General features: G+C 33.8%; 1 protein-coding gene across 2 annotated transcripts in view; it reads right to left on the reverse strand.

The window, feature by feature from the left end:
- The window catches only part of LOC145279776 (solute carrier organic anion transporter family member 5A1-like), a 382,142-nt gene that overhangs the window by 186,862 nt on the left and 173,756 nt on the right, over positions 1-21,524 (reverse strand). For both annotated transcript variants that reach the window (XM_080131097.1, XM_080131096.1), the window contains exon 2: positions 18,891-19,944. In XM_080131097.1, the coding sequence (XP_079987223.1) occupies positions 18,891-19,815 (925 nt within the window). In that variant the 5' untranslated portion in view covers positions 19,816-19,944. The remainder of the gene's footprint in view (positions 1-18,890; positions 19,945-21,524) is intronic.

Here is a 21,524-nt window from a genome sequence, read left to right on the forward strand (position 1 = left end):
ACCTCAGATTTATATATCACAAATTGAAGATAAAAGATCAATAAATAAAATAATCTAATTTAAAACAAAAACAAAAGAATAGTTTTGTGCAAATTTACCTATAAAGTCAAAAGTTTAAAACCTTTCTTTTTTTAAATCACGTTGATTTTTCTTTTTAAGCGAAACCTCACATTTTAAAAATTTTGTCTTGAAAAGATTGAATACCTACAACAATTTTTTCTGCCTCATTCAATGTTTTTTTTTTTTAGATTTAGAAAAATATCACTCCATAAAGAAGAAGTAAAATATAATAAATCAAAAACACGCGTATTTCTTTAAGAGAATAAAAAATGGAAAATCGATCGAGTGGAATTTTTTTTAACGGTAAAAACTGATAAGTGAAATGTGATCATTGTTCAAGTTACGATGGCCTATATGGACTAACTTTTGTTTACAGCCAGCAATAAAAAGGGAGATTAATTCTGGCGCTTAAGGCCACCGAAGTTCTCAACACGAATAAAAGGAGACATTTGTCTCCCTTTATTCCAGTTGTGGACAGTTTAAAGTCGCGGTATTTTTTAATTCTTGCTTAAAAAGTATTTTATTTAAAAAGAACATGGAATATAAAATATAAATATGGATAAATTCTTAACAATGAAGAATGGAAGTTCCAATTGATTAGTATTTTTATAGGTAAGTGATTTTTTGGAATTTATATATATATATATATATATATATATATATATATATATATATATATATATATTGTGTACAGAAAGTTGTTAGTTGAGACAGGTCATTGGTACCGTCGGTTTCAAGCCCGATAATAAGGCCCGTTTAAGGTATCCTCATCAAGCTCTCTTCAGCCAATATTCGTTTCTGAATATTCGTTGGCTGAAGAGAGCTTGATGAGGATACCTTAAACGGGCCTTATTATCGGGCTTGAAACCGACGGTACCAATGACCTGTCTCAACTAACAACTTTCTGTACACAAAATATAAGTACGCTCTTAAAATTTGGATTTTCCTTTTAATTGAGCACTCTGCTGGAATTCTTTTTCCAAAAAAAACTAATAATATATATATATATATATATATATATATATATATATATATATATATATATATATATATATATGGGTAGTTTTTTTTTGTTTATATCCGTTAGAAGCGCTGAGTGAAATTTGAAGAATAAAACATGTATAAATACATTTGAAGCCAAAACTGCAAGCAAAATTTTTTTATAAAATAAACGGGTGTTTATTTTTAAAGAAATATATTTCGGAGTAAGACTCCTTTGACAATCTTTTTTTCCTCTTCTTCCTCGACATGATGTAATGGAAGATATGTCGGTGAAGAGTCCACGTGATGTTGTTAACTGCGGGTTTTTTTTTTACGTTTTTTAGCAGTTTTTGTCTTCTCATTTTTTTTACATCATAACTGCTAATTTTTATTATCTTTTAATAACACAATAAATCATAACTCATCATTTTTATAATATAAAAACATGTATTTCGCTTAACACAAATTCTACTTGGGTATTTTTGAAACTGAATTATTTACAGTTTGTTTTCGTTGCAACAGACCGTAAAGAGAAATCTTTCTAGGTTGAGGTAGCATAAAAGAAATTTGCTTAAACTGGAACATAGTCATAAAAACGTGCTCAATATCCGGAGAATAGTTTCTCTTCGTATCCCTTCTGCCGAAATATCTGGTGGAGAGTTTTTCACATACTTCGTTATTCGATGGGGAGGGGGATTACATTTTCATGTTTTCATCCGTTCTTTTATTTTTGAAATTTTTGTTGTGGTAACGATGGAGTTGACATAAAATAATGAAAAACTGCTCATTATTTTTAGTATAGCAGGTGTGGCCAAACCGAACTTCATGTCGACCCTGACAACGCTGAATATCCATGCTAGTATATATATATATATATATATATATATATATGATATATATATATATATGATATATATATATATATGATATATATATATATATGATATATATATATATATGATATATATATATATGATATATATATATATATATATATATATATATATATATATATATATATATGATACAAATTCTCAATCCATATTTCAAAAATTCAGAAATAGTTTTTTTATGGTTCATAAATTTTTAGATGAGGATTGATAATTTATATTGTGTTATTTGGACTATTGTTTTTATCTTGATAAGAATAACATCTAAGATGATAACAATAATCAAATAATACAAATAATATAAGTTATTTTATTTTTTTAAATTCATTTTTATATTTGGAAAATTTGGCGATCAATCAATATTAATCCAATGAATGAAGAAAAACATTAATCCAGAACTGATTTAATCAGAAATATTAATTTAGACTTGACAATGAATCCGACTTAATTAAAACTTCGGATAATCCGTGTTCATGATATCGGAGATTTGTTTCTTGCTAAGGATTTTGATATGCATCAAGCTTTTATTAACGGAAAATCTTCTGCAATTAACCTTGTAGAAATCTTCTTTAATATAAATCTCAATTGTCGGTTTGTATGTATGTATGTATGTATGTATGTATGTATGTATGTATGTATGTAGGTGATGTCATATGCTACTGGTACCATGTAACCCAGTACTATCTGACTCATGGTCGGGTCACCGGCGACTAAATTGGTTCCCCCACCAGACTTGTTTGGTGAGGAGGGTGGCTAGTCTCCCTAAAGCATTAAAACAAGACCTTCCAAAGGGCGAATGAACACTTTTTTGGGGTCAACGGCCAACTAACACCGTGTGTGTTTGTGTGTATGTATGTGTGTGTTGAGGTGGAGAGGGATCCCGTAAGCCGTGGTGAAGGCAACCTTTATAGGAGAAGCATATCTCTGATTTAAAAAAAAGCATAAAGCAGGAGACCAGTACCCGCATTAAGCTGGTCTGCAGTTTAACTTGTTATTGGCTATCTTGCTCTTGCTTGTTGCTGGATCTCAACATTTTGAACCGAGAGAGAGAGACATAGCTGTCGTACAAAGCTAAAACTCTGTAACATCGTCTGTGTATAGATACTCCCTCGGGCATTTGTCTATTAAAATGGTCCTGTGATGATGGAAGTCATTTTTGGGCTCATGGACTTTAAGTGTTCGAGGGAGTGGCACTCGTCTGACAAGACGTTGCAATCATCATATTAATCCTCATGTATGTATATATGTATGTATGTATGTATGCTAAAACTTTCGACAGGCGCGGCGGATCCTGACGAGATCGGTATCATTTTGAAGCTTGACATCTCGGATGACAAATATCGAAAAATTGGCCAACAACATTAATTCCTTCGCCCTCAACTGGGCAGTTTTCTGCAAGGAGGGGTTGTTTTTTGCGTCGACATTTTTGCAAAGTCATCGTCTTGGTTTGATTGACTATGCTTAATTTCAATGCTTAGGACATCCGGTCGCGTGATGGAGACAGCGGCTAAGACATCACGTTTTTTAAAACTTTCTTTTCCTCCTTCACTTTACGGTTTCGAGCCTGCCTACCTGCCTGCCTTTTAACACCTCTCTCCATCCAAACTGCCTACTGTTGTTTTGACCCCTTCCTCTACTACCACTTTTTTTTTACACCCCCAGGGTTCCTTACTACACCATCTATACACACCCAGCCAACGCCGGACATCTTTGCTACTGTTGTTTTGAATCCCCCCTCTCTCTGGGTTCCTTACTACACCCCATTCACGCACTCGGGCAATATATAAGACAAATGACTCTCCCTTCTCTCATATTAACAAAAGGTAAAGATAAGAAAAGAAAAAACTTTTCGTTTGACAAATAGAGTACATATTAGTCAAGTTTGTTAAAAAAATAATGTTAAACAAAAAACATGCACATGTGAGATGTTGGGTTTAATTGCTTTCTACAGCAGTAAGGCAAGACGCAAGGCCGCAAAACAGAGTAAACCAAACCAACCCCTGCAAAGGGGACATTTTGGTCATAAGAAAAAATAACATAGAACTGTCTATCTCCATTCCGTCTCGGACAATCGGCACTTTTCTCACTAATGATTTTAAGCTTAAAATCAATGGAAAACCTTGCGCAATAAATCGTGTGGAAATCTGATAATTTTCAGCCCTCTTCTCTCTCTCTCTCTCTCTCTCTCTCTCACACACACACACACACACACACACACACACACACACACATATATATATATATATATATATATATATATATATATATATATATATATATATTAGTGATAGAACAATTCCAATATTTTTCACGATTCCGATACAATTACCAATTCCTTACTAAATTCCCGATTATGATACAATTATCGATTCTGATTCTTTATAATCCTAAAATTTAAATATATCTTATTTGAGTATTCTGTCGAACAATAATTCATATAAAATATAATTTACAGTCTTAAATTTGTGTTCTTAAATTTGCGATTTCCTTGTATTTTACTTGTGCGAATGGAAAATTAAATACACTTTCTTGGACTTACATCTTTGGATTTTACCGTCATTGGATACTTTACCTTTCACCTGACTATCCATTCACGTGAAATCACCTTTTTCTTCACCACATTCCCTCTCCTTCACTTTTTATTATCAAGTAAGATCTTTGACTTACTTGTAGTTTCATCAAATACTTTTGTATGCAAAATCCGATCCCGCATTTTGCTAATTTCCTACCCTCTGATGAAAAGGTAAGTATTTCTTCGAAACTCCGCGGATTAAGGACTATCCACTTATTAAGTGTTTCCTTTTCAGATTAAATATGTTTTAAACTGTTTTTCAAAGTGTTTTTAACATGTTTTATTAACTATTTGCTCTTATATATATATATATATATATATATATATATATATATATATATACTAGCATTAACATTTGACTTATATCTTTCAAAATAGTGTGCACCATCCCTAGTCTAAGACCATCATTATGCTAGGTTTGGTCGTGATCGATTCAGTGGTGTGGGCTGTAGAAGAGTATATATTGTCACATAATCTTTAAATTAGATTATGTGTTTTAAGAAGAAATTTTCAAATTTTAATTTTAGGTCGACGAAGATTGTATCGTTTTTGTTTGTTTGTATTTTCTTTTTTGTTTTTTTTAAATTATTATCGAATCTACAACGAGAGAAAGAGAGAATATAGGAGAAAGGGAGAGGAAGAGAGAGTTGAAGAAAACGTTCAACAAATAATAACACCACCTCCACCCCTTAAAGATGAGTCAGCGAGTTAACGAGGTTATCCGGTCAATCCACATTCTGACCCCTTTTAGTTTCGGGTGCCAAACAACAAAAATGAACAAAGCAAAAAGGAGAGGGGCAGGCAAAGTACGGAGAAGAGAGAAAGGGGGGGGAGAAACATTCTTGTGGGCACTCTCGGCAAAGCCACCATGCCAAGCGGATGTGGAAAAATCCAATCCGACAGCGACAGAGAAATGGAGGCGAATTGGTAGCAGTATCAGAATTTTGGGGGAATTTTTGACACCCCTAACAGAAAACTGCGAATAAAATATAGAAAACTCGTAATTTCTCTTTCTAAAGTGGGTTATTTATTTTCTTTATAGAATATGCTTCCAAAATAAACTATTTAAGTTGTTTAAAAAATAATAGAAATATTATTTTTCATTGTTTAAAAAACAGTGTTTACAAAGTGCGTGCGTGCGCTCTGGGAGCCATTTTGTTACGTAATGAAATCAATTGATTTTTATGAGATGAATATTTTTCAATTTTTAAACTTTAAAAATCTATCAAAATTTTCCTATTCGTTCAATTGTTACGTTTTTTTCAGGGTGAATGTAAAATTTTATGCTCTTTCCGATAAACTGAATATAATATTTTAGACAAACGTTGTTTTATAAATTCACCCCCCCATTTTGAAATGTCTATGAGAATTTTAATAATTAATTTTGGTCAACACGTTTTATATATCACAAATTGAAGATAAAACATGAATAAATAAAATACTCAAATTTAAAACAACAAAAAAAATATCACTTATCTGTAAATTTACCGGTAAAGTCCAAAATGTAAATCCTTCTTTTTTCGATAACCACGTGTTCTTTTTTGTTTTTTGTTTTTTACGTGGAAGCTTAATTTTTGTTTAGAATTTTCCAGTCATTAATGTTCGGTCAGTGTATATTTTTATATTTAATTCCTGGTTTCCTTTTTTTCGATATAAAAAAAAAAGACGAAACCCGATAATGCAGATTTATAGTATAATAAATAAAAAATTCAGGTATTTCTTTAAGATATTAAAAAAAAAAAATAACATTGCATATCTTCGTCATTTCGTAATCCGTGTAAATCCAAAAATGAAAAATCCCAGTTTTCATGTACGATAGCGTAAAGGCGCCCACATTAAAAAAAGGACGATGTTATCTCCCTTTATTCATATAGGGTCAATATGAAGCCACCCTCGAAAATTCCTTTAAAATTACGGCCAAATCTGTTCATTGCAATGTGGCCATAAAGTGGGTGCCCATTTGACGTCACATCATTATAGAAAAGTGATCCCCCACTTTGTGACCATTTGTAAAATTTTTTATCTTGGAAACTACTAGTTTCGTTTGCCGTATATATAAATGGTTATTTCCGTTTTCAGCGCCTCCGAAAACCTTTAAAAGTGGAAAATTTGAAGGAATATAATCCAATATCGAGATTATTAAGGTTTCTGAATTAATGTTTTTTTTACACTTATAGGCTTCCGTACATAAGTAAGTGATAATTTTAACATCCGGTGTCTTTACAACTTTCTTGAAAGACACGCGTTGTCGCGATATGTGTTGGAAAAATCCTTCCATTTAAAAAATACATGGATTATAATACATAAATATGAATAAATTCTCATACAGGAAGATTAAAAGAAAGCATATCTTACTCATTAACCAGGTAAGTTCTTTATTTTGCCGTTAAAATAATTATCATAAGATTCAAGTAATGTTATTGTTCGACAATCCGTGTAATGTTAAGTGAAGAAATCGAAGGAAAAATAAATAAAATTGTTTATTTCTCTATTAAAGCTTTTATGATATTAAAATTTGGTCTTTGCTCGTTTTATTGAAATAAAATTTACGGGTTTAAATTACGTTTTCATATTATTAAAATCTGATAGAAAGATAGGTGTCTATTCAAAATGGCGACTCGGCTGAAAATTCCCCCAAAATTCTGATACTGCTAGCGAACTGGTATCGTCGAAGAATACAATGTCGACAATAGAACTCGAGGAAACACAGCGAACCTTTCAAATCAACATTGGAGATGTGGACGTATATTTCCGAACCAGTTACCCGAAACGAAGAAAAAAAGGGGAAAGGAACTTTAAAATAACAAACTTTGCCGAAAAAACTTCACATAGAAAAAAAGGTAAAAACTGTAAGTCCTCTCTCTCTCTCTCTCTCTCTCTCTCTCTCTCTCTCTCTCTCTCTCTCTCTCTCTCTCTCGTGCAATGAATTGGCGATTCCAGTATTTTGCCATTTTTTGTTGTTGTTATCTATTGATATATTTTTCGTCTGCATTTTTAGACCTTAGTGTAAGATACTCCTTCCACATCGTAATAATTTGTTATTATTTAATCATATCCCCTTTCCTATCATAGTCTATTTTTGTAATAAAATTAATTTAAATTTCACCAATTCTGTTCGTGTTTTCGTTGCTTTCATATGTTGTTCGTGTGTCTATTTCACAATTTCCGGGTTCCGAAATAGTCTCTCCATTCTTTTTTGTTCAGCAAGATATATCGAACCCAGTGGACATTGTTTCATTGTTTGTTTGTTTTTTTGTAATTTTTTTAATACTGTTTTGTTCGCATTTATAACAATATACATAGGCTATGACCTTGACCTTTGAGCTTGAAAAATGGTGTCCACCATACCTAGATATGGAACCATCATTATTTCAGGTTTGGTCATGATTGGTCTAGTTGTTTTGGCTGTATAAGAGGTGTACACGCAGACACAAACACACACACAAACACACACGAACGCTACACTACTACTTCATATATATATATATATATATATATATATATATATATATATATATACTACTTAATTTACTCACATAAAATTAATATACGAAAGTATAAATTTATGTGGAAACTTTAAGTATTTACTTCAAAAGTGCTCAATACGTAGGTAGAGCTAGTTAGTAAGTTATAAAATGTATATGGTGATTAAGCTACACTGAATATTCCGCGTTTCATCCACTATAGGATTCTTCAGGCTTATGTGCATAACTTAATCGCCATATACATTTTATAACTTACTATATATATATATATATATATATATATATATATATATATATATATATATATATATAATTATATGTATATATATATATATATATATATATATATATATATATATATATATATATATGCAAGAAGTCATCTGATATAAGAAGCTTAAAAAACATACTTCAACATCAAAAACTAGCTAACAATAAATGTTTGATACCTAGATTCCGACCCAGAAAACAGCAATTTTTTTCCCTTTTGTCAGAAATATCGCTCTTGGAATGTGAGAACTAAAGGCCAAAAGCTATTTTGTTCTCTCTTACTGCAAGAACTTAGAAATCAGCGTCGGAAAGTGGGATTGAGGATTGAGAAGTTAACGCCCCAGAGGAGAGGCACTTTGATCGGCAAAAAGTATCTGAGCAGCTCCATCAGTATTCCCTGGCAATAACTAATCCTTTTTCAAAGAGAGAAGGCGAGGCCTGGGAGGGTCGATCTCCTAGAACTGTTGATTTTGAGGCTCAGGATAAACATCCCTAAAGGACGAAATAAGGGAAATGAGAGTCACAAGGTTGTTGCAAGTAAACCCAAGTTCCACTTTTACTTTCCTACAACCGTGGTATAAGCTCTTATTACCTTTTCATAGTTTACCAACAGATGTACCAACTTATTAAATATTCGCAAAATATAATTGTGTTAGTTGAGAATAACAAGAAGCAGCATTCAGTCAGGATTGATGTATTCGTTTCTATATTAAGTACAGATGACCGTGATTCATGTTTGTGATTCATAGATTTATTAACAATTTATTTTATCTGTTATGCCACGGTTCCCGGCGTAACGGATAAAGTGCTAGGTATTTCAGTTGCAATTAATACTCTTTTGCAGATTGAACGTTTAATCCTCAGTGTGGGCGATACAAACAACACAACTGTGAATTACATAAGGACTTCGACCCAATCATGGCTGACGGAACAAGAGCATGCTACTTCCATGGATTAAATAAAAAGTCCTGATCGAAATTCTGTGCAGATTACAGAATTCAACAGATAGATTTCCGAATTCAACAGAAAGATTCCCGAGTTCAGTAAGATACACCTGAAGAAAATCAGAGGTCAAATCTACCGAAATGTTGTTAGAATAACATGACAGATGAGAACAATAGTCCAAATACTCCAAATAATACCATGATAAATAATGTTCTTTTTTAAATAAATTCTTTGCCTTGTTAAGTAATAACCCAACAACAACAAAAATAATAATAATAATAATAATAATAATAATAATAATAATAATAATAATAATAGTAATAATAATAATAGTAAAATTTTGTAAAAAGAACTGAAGAGATTAGAATCAGAGGGGTGGCAGAGAAGATACAATGAATTTCAATAATGAAAATTGCAGAAATATTAAGGAAAACCCTTGAATGTGGAGACTAACACCACAAATAAACTACACACAAACTAACACCACACATAAACTACACACAAACTAACACCACACATAAACTACACACAAACTAACACCACAAATAAACTACACACAAACTAACACCACTAATAAACTACACACAAACTAACACCACAAATAAACTACACACAAACTAACACCACACATAAACTACACACAAAATAACACCACAAATAAACTACACACAAAATAACACCACCCATAAACTACACAAAAACTAACACCACACATAAACTACACACAAAATAACATCACAAATAAACTACACACAAAATAACACCACAAATAAACTACACACAGACTTACACCACAAATAAACTTCACACAAACTGGACACACGGAAACAAATGCAAAGCGCATAGGAACATTACATGAAATCATGAAAACTGAAGCTGTATAATTGAAAAATACTGCCCACACTTTTTTTGTGTGAGTATCACTATAAACGTGCAGAATAGCAAATAATGAGAGTCAAGGAGAGTGGAAAGGCCGAGGAGAGAAAGACCTCCGCTGGATGAGTGCAAAGAGGACTGGAACCTTGGGGAGGCTTATTGCCACCCAAAATCCATTAAACACCAATGGTCGCCGCCAATGAGAAACCAATGATTAGCAGCTGTTGCAATAACACAAATTCTTTTGCAAAGGTTACCGAAAGAGATGGAGAGTACTGAAAATCTGGGGAGACTTGTTGTCATTCAGACTCCAGGGAACACCACAAGTTGTTCTTAAAGAGTAATCTTTGATGATGGTTTGTGTGACTACTCCTAGTGAGTAAATAATAACAATAAATAACTACAAACAATTGTATACAAAACCTACGTATGATTTTGGTTTGGGCATAAAATGATTCGATGAGAATTGACATGCTATAAAATCCAACAGCTAACATATTATATTTGATCACGGGGGGGGGGGGAGATTCAAAGAATTACCGACATTGTGAAAAAAATCGTTGTAGTCATTGTTGTTGTTTTTTTTTTACTGGAAGTCGCTCCAGACAAGACTTGAAGCCGCTTGATCTAAGGAGCTAAGAATCACTCTTCAAGGTCAAAAACTAGCCAATGATAAATATTATATGAATACATACTAGCAATAATCTGATGCATCTGTTCAGTCTCGAAAGACAAAGGATACCCCTTGTAGCGGCAGCTGCACAAGTAATTGTGAGGCAAGGGTTGCACAATCTCCAACCACACCTCTCCTGAATCGGTACTATTTGAGTCCAGTGGCAAGGAAAAGTCCAGGACGACTGGAGAAATGCCAAGATAAGCGGAGAGAACATACAGCACCTGGAAGTTCAAAATGATCACCCATTTAGTACTGACCAGGTTCAATGTTGATTAACTTCAGTGATCAAGCAGGAACCGGTGTGTTTTCCCGTACTTTACAAAGCCACTTGATTTAATCTAGCAATAATCATTTCCCTTTTATCAGAAACATCGCTCATGGAATGTGAGGTTTAAAGGACACAATAAGGGACATAAGAGTTACGAAGATATTGAAAGTCAACTCAAGGTTCACTTTTATATTCTCTTAATAACCTAATAACTCTTATAACCTTTTAATTTTCAGCATGCATTTCCAAAGACTTTAGTGTTGTACATATCCTATTTATACATGCTGCATGGGTTATAGTAATTAATTTTGTGCCATTACTATGCATTCACTGCATAGTTTTGTGCCTTTTTACAAGTTGGGTTGAATTTAGAGATTGAAACTTGAAATTAGGATTCTGATATTTTTTAGATTAGGATTTATAATTCATAGTATTTGGCTTATTCGGACTACTGCTCTCATCTTGAGTGTTATTTGCACAAAATTTTTATCAATGTAACTTCCAAGCTTTTTCAAGTATATCTGGTTGAACTCGAGAATCTTTCTGTCAAACTTGGGAATCTGCATGGAATTTTGAATAGAAATCCTTTTTAAATGAATCGGGCAGGATGCTCTCGTTCTTTTAGCCATGCAAGGACCTGTGGTGTAGTGGACAGGGTACTTGGTAAAATTCGATTGTAAAAGTTACACTCTTTTGGAGGTTAAAGGTTCAATTCTCAGTGTGGGTGACACCTAAAATTGCAATTGCAAATTACTTAGGACTTCTACTTTGTCATGGCTGAAAGAAATGAGAGCTTGCTCTCCCCGTGAATTAAATAAAAGGTTCCGTTCAAAATTCCGTGCAGATTCCTGAGTTCGGTAGACAGATTCCTGAGTTCAGCAGAAGGATTCCCAAGATACATCTGAAGACGGTCAGAGATAACATCGCCGAAAATGTTGTGCAAATGACACTCAATATGGGAACAGTAACCCAAAGAAATGAGAGCATGCTACCCCCGTGGATTAAATAAAGAGTTCAGTTCGAAATTCCGTGCAGATATCAGGTTTGACAGAAAGATTCCCAAGATACAGCTGAAGAAGGTCAGAGATAATATCATCAAAAATGTTTTGCAAACAACACTCAAGATGAGAAAAGTAGTTCGAAGAATCCAAATATTATGTGTTTCATGCGGTATTTAAGAGATTGAAATTTGAAAGTTCATTTTCGTTTCTTTGTGTTTAGAGTTGATAAAGTTTCAATCAATACTTTTCCAATCATGATTGGGTGAAATGGACTGCATTGAAATTGATGAACACACGTTTGATTGAAAGCTTTTAAAGGTTAATCAAGTGAGGAAACAAAAAGATTTAATCTCCTTATTTAATCTGGTAACGCTTGTTGGGCACAGAAGATTAGCTTAAGCCAAGCACAACAGAAAAAAAAGACGTTCATTTCTTCATGTTTGTAGCAACAGTCGCAATTTCCATGGATTGGGTTTCTTTGCTCCGGCTTCGCATCTGCAGAACATATTACTGCAAGACTGTTTCCCTGCAGATTACAACATAGTTGTCTTCTCAACAAATACTTATAATATAAAACGAAATTTTCATGATCAGAGTTTAATAACGAATCAAATACTGCTCATACCAGTGATCGTTTCCCATCTTTTTACAGCCGTACAGAACATTTCTTTCTTAATACATGTTATCAAACAAAATTTCCATGAACAGAGTTTCTTTTCAAGAATTTTCCATCTATGAAACACTTTGTCACTGTTGTAACCTTACAGACCGGTAATAATCAAATCGACTACAGTGGTATAGTTAACAAAAAACGTGTATTAGCAAAAGTATTTTACAGAAGTACACGTCATGATTCTGTGACCATAACTGCAACAAATCGCTACCAATATATTTAATGTACTTTTATTTAAAGTCTCTGGGTAAGTCCATTATTCCTTGAAAGAGTAGATCAGCTCATCCTATAACAGTCACAAAATTGTTTCTCTGAGGAATACAACATCATCATCTTCGAATCTAGTGCCAATAAAAGATTTAAAAAAAATGAAAATTGCTCTACACCAAGACATGAAGCCACTTGATGTAAATAGCTAAAAAGAAAATAGTACTTCAAAGTAAAAAACTAATTCATTTTTAATTTAATTTATTTTTAATTATTATTAACCGACACCAGTTGCCTTTAAAAACGGCAGTAAGTTTATTTAAGCTGCGAGAGTTGTTTCTCCTTAAAGCTATGAGTTATTTCCCGTTCAATTTTCATAGACGAAAATGGATTCGTTTTATACTTTCATAAATCCCATGTGGTTTACTTTCAGGAAAATCATAAGAAGTTAGGTACATCTTAAATATGTGACTAAACCCTCTGCCCACTAATATGTTCCAACCTGGCAACGTCTGGTATATACAGCTTGTTTAGTAATCTATATAATTATAAAACTCAAATGACCTTGTAACGAGTGTTGTAACCCAACATCCGGTTTACGACTTCCGGTTGCGCATGCGTACATAAACATAAACCCATAACAGTGTAAACAAATAAACACAAATCGCTACTTTCGCAGAATTTGATCTGCACACTGAAATATTAACGTTATTATTTAGAAATTATTATTTAACATGGGAAGAGTGGGAATGTTTTGCAACTATTCTGTATTACAAGTATACTGTTGCAATTTTCTTAAAAATATATCGACTTTGACCCTTTGGCAGCATATTGTTTACTGTGTATGTTTTCAGCGTACTGGTTGTTTTTTTTTTTGTTGTTGTTTTTTTTCGCGTTTAACTTATCCAAATAAACAATTGTTAATACTTTCTGCATTTTTTTTACCTCGTTCATTTCCGTATTACGTTTAAGTTATTTTAACGCCATTTTCTTACAAATAAATCTACTTTAACCCGTTAACAACCATCAGAGCATTTTACAACGTGTGTACGTTTTCAGCGTCCCAATTGTTTTGGGTTTTTTTTTCGCATTTACATTAAACGATATATCAAAATTTGAATTTAACTTTAAGTATTATGGAATCTGTTCAGTGCACATTTACCTATAAGTGTGGCAAACCACTTATAATTCAATGACTGTAAGTTTGTTTGTTTGTTTTTTCAAAAATAAACAATTATAAACAGAAAAACTCATAGAAATCTATCTATATTCATTTTTCATTTTAATATACATTCATAGAAATGTTTCTGCTATGTCACAAAAAACTATTTTCTTTACGTCACAAGTGTCACGTTCATACATTAATTCCATAGCTAATGTAACATACTGACCCAACGGGTCACGAGTAGTCTCGTATAATCTATTATTTTTACAGGTGCAATCTTTTCCTTTCTGGTTAATCTTATTAATACTGCACTTAAGTTTCAGTAAATGATTATCTCCCTTACACAATATTGATACAGCATCTCCCCTTATAACACTGTTTTATAGTGGTGATTACTATAGACGATATTAAAAGCCAACCTGTCAGTATATCCATATTGTTAATCGTCATCATCAGGTGGATAAATTCATGTGCTCAAAAATGGCAGCATAGCAAATTACTATTACTGCCTAGATGGCAACGAGATGTATGTCAGGGATGAAAGTGGATGTCTCGCTTGGAATGCGACTATCATTGTTTTGATTATTTTAAGTTTTAATCTAAAAAGTGAAATTGTAGGCATTTGATTTTAAAGTGTTGTAAATTTGAGAAACAATTGCAGATTTATGTCATAAGTTGAGAGAGGATTGAGAAAAATATCAGAAAAGACTTGACAATTGAAGGTAGATGACGTTCAGCCTTTTGCTCGTCCAGCTGGGGTTGGAGAACTGAACCCATCTCTAAGATAGCCATATAAGCATGGTATGTTGACGTTCTACTTGCAATAAATTATAACGTATATATATATATATAAAAAAAAAAAAAACTTTTTCGTTTTTGATTGCTTGCATTTCTGTCATAACAACTTTTCGATTTGGTGAATAGTAAAGAACCCAAATACTACATTACATTTTAATTGGAAACTCATCATTAAAACAGGGGATTTGATTACATCATTGAAAACTGCTGCAATATTTTTGATATCACGAGAATGATTTTGATATAATGAGAAGGATACGATTGACAAAGATTCCTGAGTTCAGCAAAATATGCCTGAAGAAACTCAGAAGTTATATCGGCTGAAACGTTGTGAAAATAATAATCAAGATCAGAACCGTAGTCTAAATAATACAAATAATACAAATGGCGAAAATTATGTTGAAAATATTATTTATTGACAGAATAATCAATTAAATTTTTTTTTCTTTTAACACTCTGTATACATAAAAAATTGTTTGAAACGCAAAATAAAATACATTTTACTTTGATTTAAACGCTAATTATGCTTTGAACAATATGAAGATTATCAAGAAGAAATTCTTCCCCCTCTCTCTTTTTCTCTCTCTCACTTATTCTCTCTCTTTCTCTATCACTTATTCTCTCTCTCTCTCTCTCTCTCTCTCTCTCTCTCTCTCTCTGCATTCATTTCTCTCTTTCCTGATTCATCACTTGTCAAGTCTCTGAAACAATAATTCGAATGAGTCATTCAATGATAAATCACCTGTGGTCTTGACCATTATATCCAAACCTTAATACAATCTTAAACAACGAATATACACACAGCCTGTAGTTTCACATAAAAACACACATGATCGAGGACACACACACACACACACACACACACACACACACACAGAGTTTAATTATCTACAAGACACTAGTCACGCAGAGAGTTTGAACACCTACAAAATTAGGTTGAATATCTTTGGTCATATGTACAATGTACAATGGTTTGTCAGGAAAGCCTAAAACGAAGATACTACATCGTAAAACTAAATCAATATTTCTCAACCGAGGGCCCATGACCCCTTAAGAAGACCACAGGCCATGGATCGAGGAGTCATAAGAGGACGCCAGAAAAATATAATTCAAAATGCACAGAACTACTGAAATTGAACCTACTGAAGATGAAGCAGAAGAGCTGATAAAGTTGAAAGTTTCAAAAGCAATGAAGTTGACCTTCAATAACAAAAAAGATCTCTCCAGCTTCTGATTGTTTCTTAAGGATATCTTCTACTCAGCAAGAAAGCATCCGTAATGCTTATACAATCGATACAGCATACCTTTGCGAATGTTGACTAACCTGACGATCATTAAAACGAAGTCCAGAACCGTATTGATGTTAAGAACAATATTCACCTAGCAGTATCCAAGACAGAGTCGGACATAAGCGGCCTGAAAGCATTCTTCTCAAAAGTCCAACGTTCAAACTCCTTGGGCTTACATTCACAGGAAACATGAATTGGAATAAAAACATAGAAGATATTGCCAAACCTGCTGTAAAGAAAAAGGGCTCACTCTACCAGGTTAGAAAACTTCTCATCCTATAATTCTATAACGCTATCAGTCACTCATGCATGGAGTATTGTTGCCATATCTGGATTGATGCACCAATCTCTTGAACAGGTTTGCAAAATGAGTCTCTAACAGTCTACCAAGCTCTAGCCTCTGTCCCATCGCTGCAGTGTTCCATCTCTGTACCTGTTTTATAAGTACTGTACTTGTGCAAATTTTAACCAGACGTAACTCAGCGGCTGATCGGCGTTGTTCACGACCATTGTGAAAGCGTAATAAACGCTGCTCAAAAAAAAAAAAAAAAATGAAGGAAACATGTAAACACAATAATTTTAACAGAAAAATAAACAAAACAAAAAAACAAGAAACAACGACCTACCGTAACAAGTTTTTTGTTGTATTTTTTTTTTTGTAATATCATAAGTTTTTTACTGTAATTTGTTTTGTTTTTTGTCCAACGAAAAAGTTCAAAACAAAACAGGTAAGCAAAGTTTTTTGGGTTTTTTTTTTAAGTTTTTGCGTATCAATTAAAGATGCTTTTTTTTTTTCAAGAAAAAGATTAATAAATTATGTTTTTTTTTTGTTTTTTTTGGTACTCATGCACTTATTGATCCGTGATGAAATAATAATATTTATTATTTAGCTATTCTTAACATGGGGATGGGAGGTGTTGTGTACCTATTCTGTACTTTCACCTAACAATTTAATAAAAACAGATATCCTAAAACTTTAATTAAACTTGAAAATACTATTTTAAAAATAGCGCAGAACAATAAGTGTACTAGCACACTTTTTTTTCTTTTTCTTTTTTTGGTAATGGTGGTTCTTAACATGGAGAGGTTGGGAACAGGTGTCTATTCTGAAATCCGTTCTTAACATGGAGAGGTTGGAGGTGCATTGCGTGCGCGTGTATCTCCACCCACATTCATTCTTCTCGGGTCTTCTTTTGGCGATGATGCACTTTTCGTCACAGGAAACGCAGTTTTTTTTATTTTTGTTTGTTTTTTTTTGTTTTTTTTTCAGCAATTAGTCTTTTTTTCTTGACATTTTGAGACCACTTGTTCCGGCGTCATCAAATATTTTTCCAAACTGGAGATATTCATTTTTTTGTTTACACAGTTTTTAGAATAGGGCTGTTACAGGTGTGTGCTGCTTAATGCATTTAATGATTTTTATTTCCTTTCAATTTTTGTTTCGAAAAGTTCGTCTGCTACTTTGCAGTGCATTGATTGGCTGATCGACGTCTTTCGTCACATTACAATCAAACCCGAGCACATGACGTCATGTTCCGAGCAAAGCTGATCGGATGCTGAGTTACGTCTGGTTCAAATTATGCACAAGTACCACAAGTACTTCTATGGAACATGCTCTTACATAAACCCAATCTAACCTCTCAACTTAAATATCTCTGAAAAACTTGATGAGCAGCAAAATCTCATATGCCAGAAAACTTTCTCTAATAGCTTTTTTCTTCACATTGTTTTTCCTTGGAATTCTCTCACTGCTCCCTGTTTCTTCGAATGTATCAACATGAAGAAATTTAAATGTAATATGAGCACATATCTTGATGCAAAACTCCCCACCTAGAATGCCCCCTTTTAATTTGGTTCCTAATCACTGTAGTCCCTTATGTTTCAGTGGCAACCATAATACTTAGTTTGATGACCATTATCATAAGAAAGGTCCATACAAAATTTCAGCCAAATCGGCCTAGTAGATTCTGAGAAAACTTCTAGAGTAAATGAGATACTCTGGTGACTATTCTTTATTGATTCTACTTATACCTTACTGTGCATCAAATGGATACAATAATACTTAGTTCGCTGCATCTTTTCATAACAAAGGTTCATAGAAAGAAAGCCAAGTAGTTTCTGAAAAAAGAGGAATGGACAGACAGACAGACAGACAGACAGACTAAGAGAAATCTATGATATAAATCTTACCTGGCTGTTTTAATGTATGTATGTATGTATGTATGTATGTATGTATGTCATCCTAAAACTTTTGACAGAGACGACAGATTTTCACAAGATTGGTATCATTTTGTAGCTGGATGTTTCGGAAGACAAATATTGCAAAATTGGCCCAAAATATTAATTTCTTCACCCTATACTGGGCAGTTTTCTACAAGTAGGGGGTCGATTTTTTGCAAGCCATTTTTGCAAGTCATCGTATCGGTTGGATTGACTTTGCCTAATTTTAACATTCCAAACATCCGATCGTGTCATGGAGTAGCGAAAATACGTCAGATTTTCTTTTGCTTTCTTTTCCGCCTTCGCATCATGGGTTCGAGCTAGCCTGCCTACTACCACTTTTTTATTTTTTTTGCTCAACACTCACCTCAAAAAACCCGGGCAACGCCGGGCACCCAGACTATTATAATATAAATACTACACTCTGTTTTTAGATGATTTGATAAATCAAGATGGTTGTCTCTTCAGCTGAATAAACTTAAATAATTAAAGTAAAAAAAGAAAAGGTACTTACCAAGATAAGATGGTGCTTTCTCTTTTGTGACATGATCGTCTACATAGGTAGTCCCAAGGGTCAGTATTGGTGTTCCGCCTGTACCGATAAGCACTTGGGAAATAATAAGAATCAGGACATACTTCCAATTTCCAGAATTTTTGTCGATGCACCGATTCCCTTGACCGTCCACCACCGAACGACATATGTTTTCCTTGGTACTGTTGATTATCTTGTCTTCTACAGTATATTTTTCAGCTATGATATGTGGCATTGAAAAAAAGATGGCCCCAAAACCCATAAATACAACCCCGACCCCAATCCACTTAGGAATGTGTCTCCTACTACCCAGGTAGCTGACAAAAATAACAGCCACAAGAGATCCGAATTCATAAGAAGCAGCAATCAGCCCAGAGATGGAGCTACCGATTTCAAATCGTTTTTCGATAGTTGTGATCACGCTGTTCAGGTAGCCCGTCGACAGCGAACCGGTCACGATTAACAATAGGCACATGAAGAAAACAAAAGATTTTATATTTGTACAGATTTTCAGAAACTCTGGACGAAATTTCCCAAGGCCGCATTCCCTTTCCTCACCCCCGTTAACATTGCAGGTCTCCACAGAACACCAAGCGTATTCATCTTTTTCGGTCTGTGCCCTGAGGAACGGGACGTTACTACTGATGGAATAGCCGCTACTGGAACTATCCATGTTGGCAGGGGAAGGTATTTTGTTTCCTTTCGAAAGTGTTCGTTTATGGCTTCGTATCGGGAGGCACAACTTTCGGCTGGAGTCATGCTGTTGGGTAGTATTGTCTGCAGCAGACATGGCATAAAGCATGGCAGAATTTGTCCTTGTCTCATCGTACAGAGCACAGCATTCAGGGGTAAGGTCTTTTGCAGTAAGTACCGAGGGTACCCTGCTAGTCGTATGGTCCCAACTCATTTTAGATGAAGTGAGGAAACCCCTACAAGTATTTAGCTAAAAAGCTAAAGCAGGATAAACAAAAGTTAAGCAGGGGCTGGTTTCAGACTGTGATAAGTTCGGAAGGACATGGTTCCTACATAGCAGCACCTAAAAAAAAAAGAGAAAGAAAAAGAAAACAGATTATGACGATATATTTTTGTTTTTCATGTCAGAAATATACAAATGACTGGATTCAGCATTAAATAACCTGAAAAGGGTTGATATGCCGTCAAACAAAACAACCAAATAGAACACCACGAATTTATATTTGAAGATATAAATAACTTAAAACATAAAATCCTTTTTTTCTTTTTCAAAATTATTAAATTTGGCGTCAAATAACTCAAAATAAAACTGCAAAATAAAACAACCAAACAATAAAAAAAACTTCCGTTTTTTTTTTGCGAAGGAGTTAGTGTAGTATTTGTTTTGTGTTCATGATGTCATCCTCCCAAGGATTACCATCTTTTTTTTTTGGGGGGGGGGGAGTAGTATCAGTTCATGTTGTCATGAGACCAACTTCTTAAGTATTACCTTCACCTTTGGGCAGTAGTATAGTATTTCTTCTAGTGTTATTAAATCACCTTCCCAGATATTACCTCCTCCTTTGAGGGGTTTAGTGTAGTATATGTTCGTTTGTCCTGATAAATCCTTCTAGGCATTACCTCCTCCTTTGAGACGAGAAGTTTGTCCTGATATCATCTTCCCAGACATTACCTCCTCTTTTGGTGGAGCAGCGTAGTACGCATCCATTAACCATCTCGTACTAGCAAAAACACACAACCAGGAGGGAACAAATTTTTGCTAGTATAATTTAATGATATTAATTTTTTTCTTTCTTAGCTTTATTTTGTCCTTTGTTTTATTTTTCCCTTCGTTTTAAATAACTTTCTCAAAAATATTAAATTTGATAAAACTGTTGTGGCATAATTGATAGTGTTTAGATCTTTCAGAACCTCGATTCTATTGTGGTGTGCAGAATAGACTAATTAGATCAGCTGTAAATTATTTGTGGATTTCAGCATTGATAAAATTAAGTATGACAATGGCACTTTTCTGCAAATCGTGCTATTTCTTGCACCGAAAGTGTTTTTATGTACCACTGACTAATTAATTGTGAAACCATACACATATTGCATGTTGATATTTATGGAGTATCTGTCTATACTAGGATCTACAGATTATCAATTGGAAGATGAGAACCTTATCTAAGGATTGCAAATGATTGATCGAATGGATCGAGTTTGAGTAATTATGGGGACGGTTCATGACAAGAGTTTATTAAGATTAGAGTCGAAGAGGACTATGTTGTATTTCGCAGGGAAGTAGTCTTGTTGCAATGAACTCTACCAATAGGAAGCTCTTGGTGAAAAGCCCTGTTTGTAGAAATTCTGCCAAATGATAAGCACATGTAAGAAAAGATAAAGTGTTGTTTTTTTTTTTCATTGAAATTAAACGAGTTCTTGCTGTGAATATCTTATAAGGGGAAAGCAGAGATTGGGGCCGAGTCAGGCACCTTTCCTAGATGTAATGGTAGTGTAGAGAGGAACAAACAACATCTTTCTGCGAAAAAGTGGCCACAAGTAACAGAGGAGATCATCCTTCTCCACTAGAGTTCGAAGTTGATTTTGAATTCTGTCTTGGCAAAGACGAGAATCTCTTAGCAGTAGAGCCTTACATGTGGTAAC

Source organism: Euprymna scolopes, chromosome 7 (assembly GCF_053919585.1).
Source record: "Euprymna scolopes isolate OS-2025 chromosome 7, ASM5391958v1, whole genome shotgun sequence".
NCBI classification, from domain to species: domain Eukaryota; kingdom Metazoa; phylum Mollusca; class Cephalopoda; order Sepiida; family Sepiolidae; genus Euprymna; species Euprymna scolopes.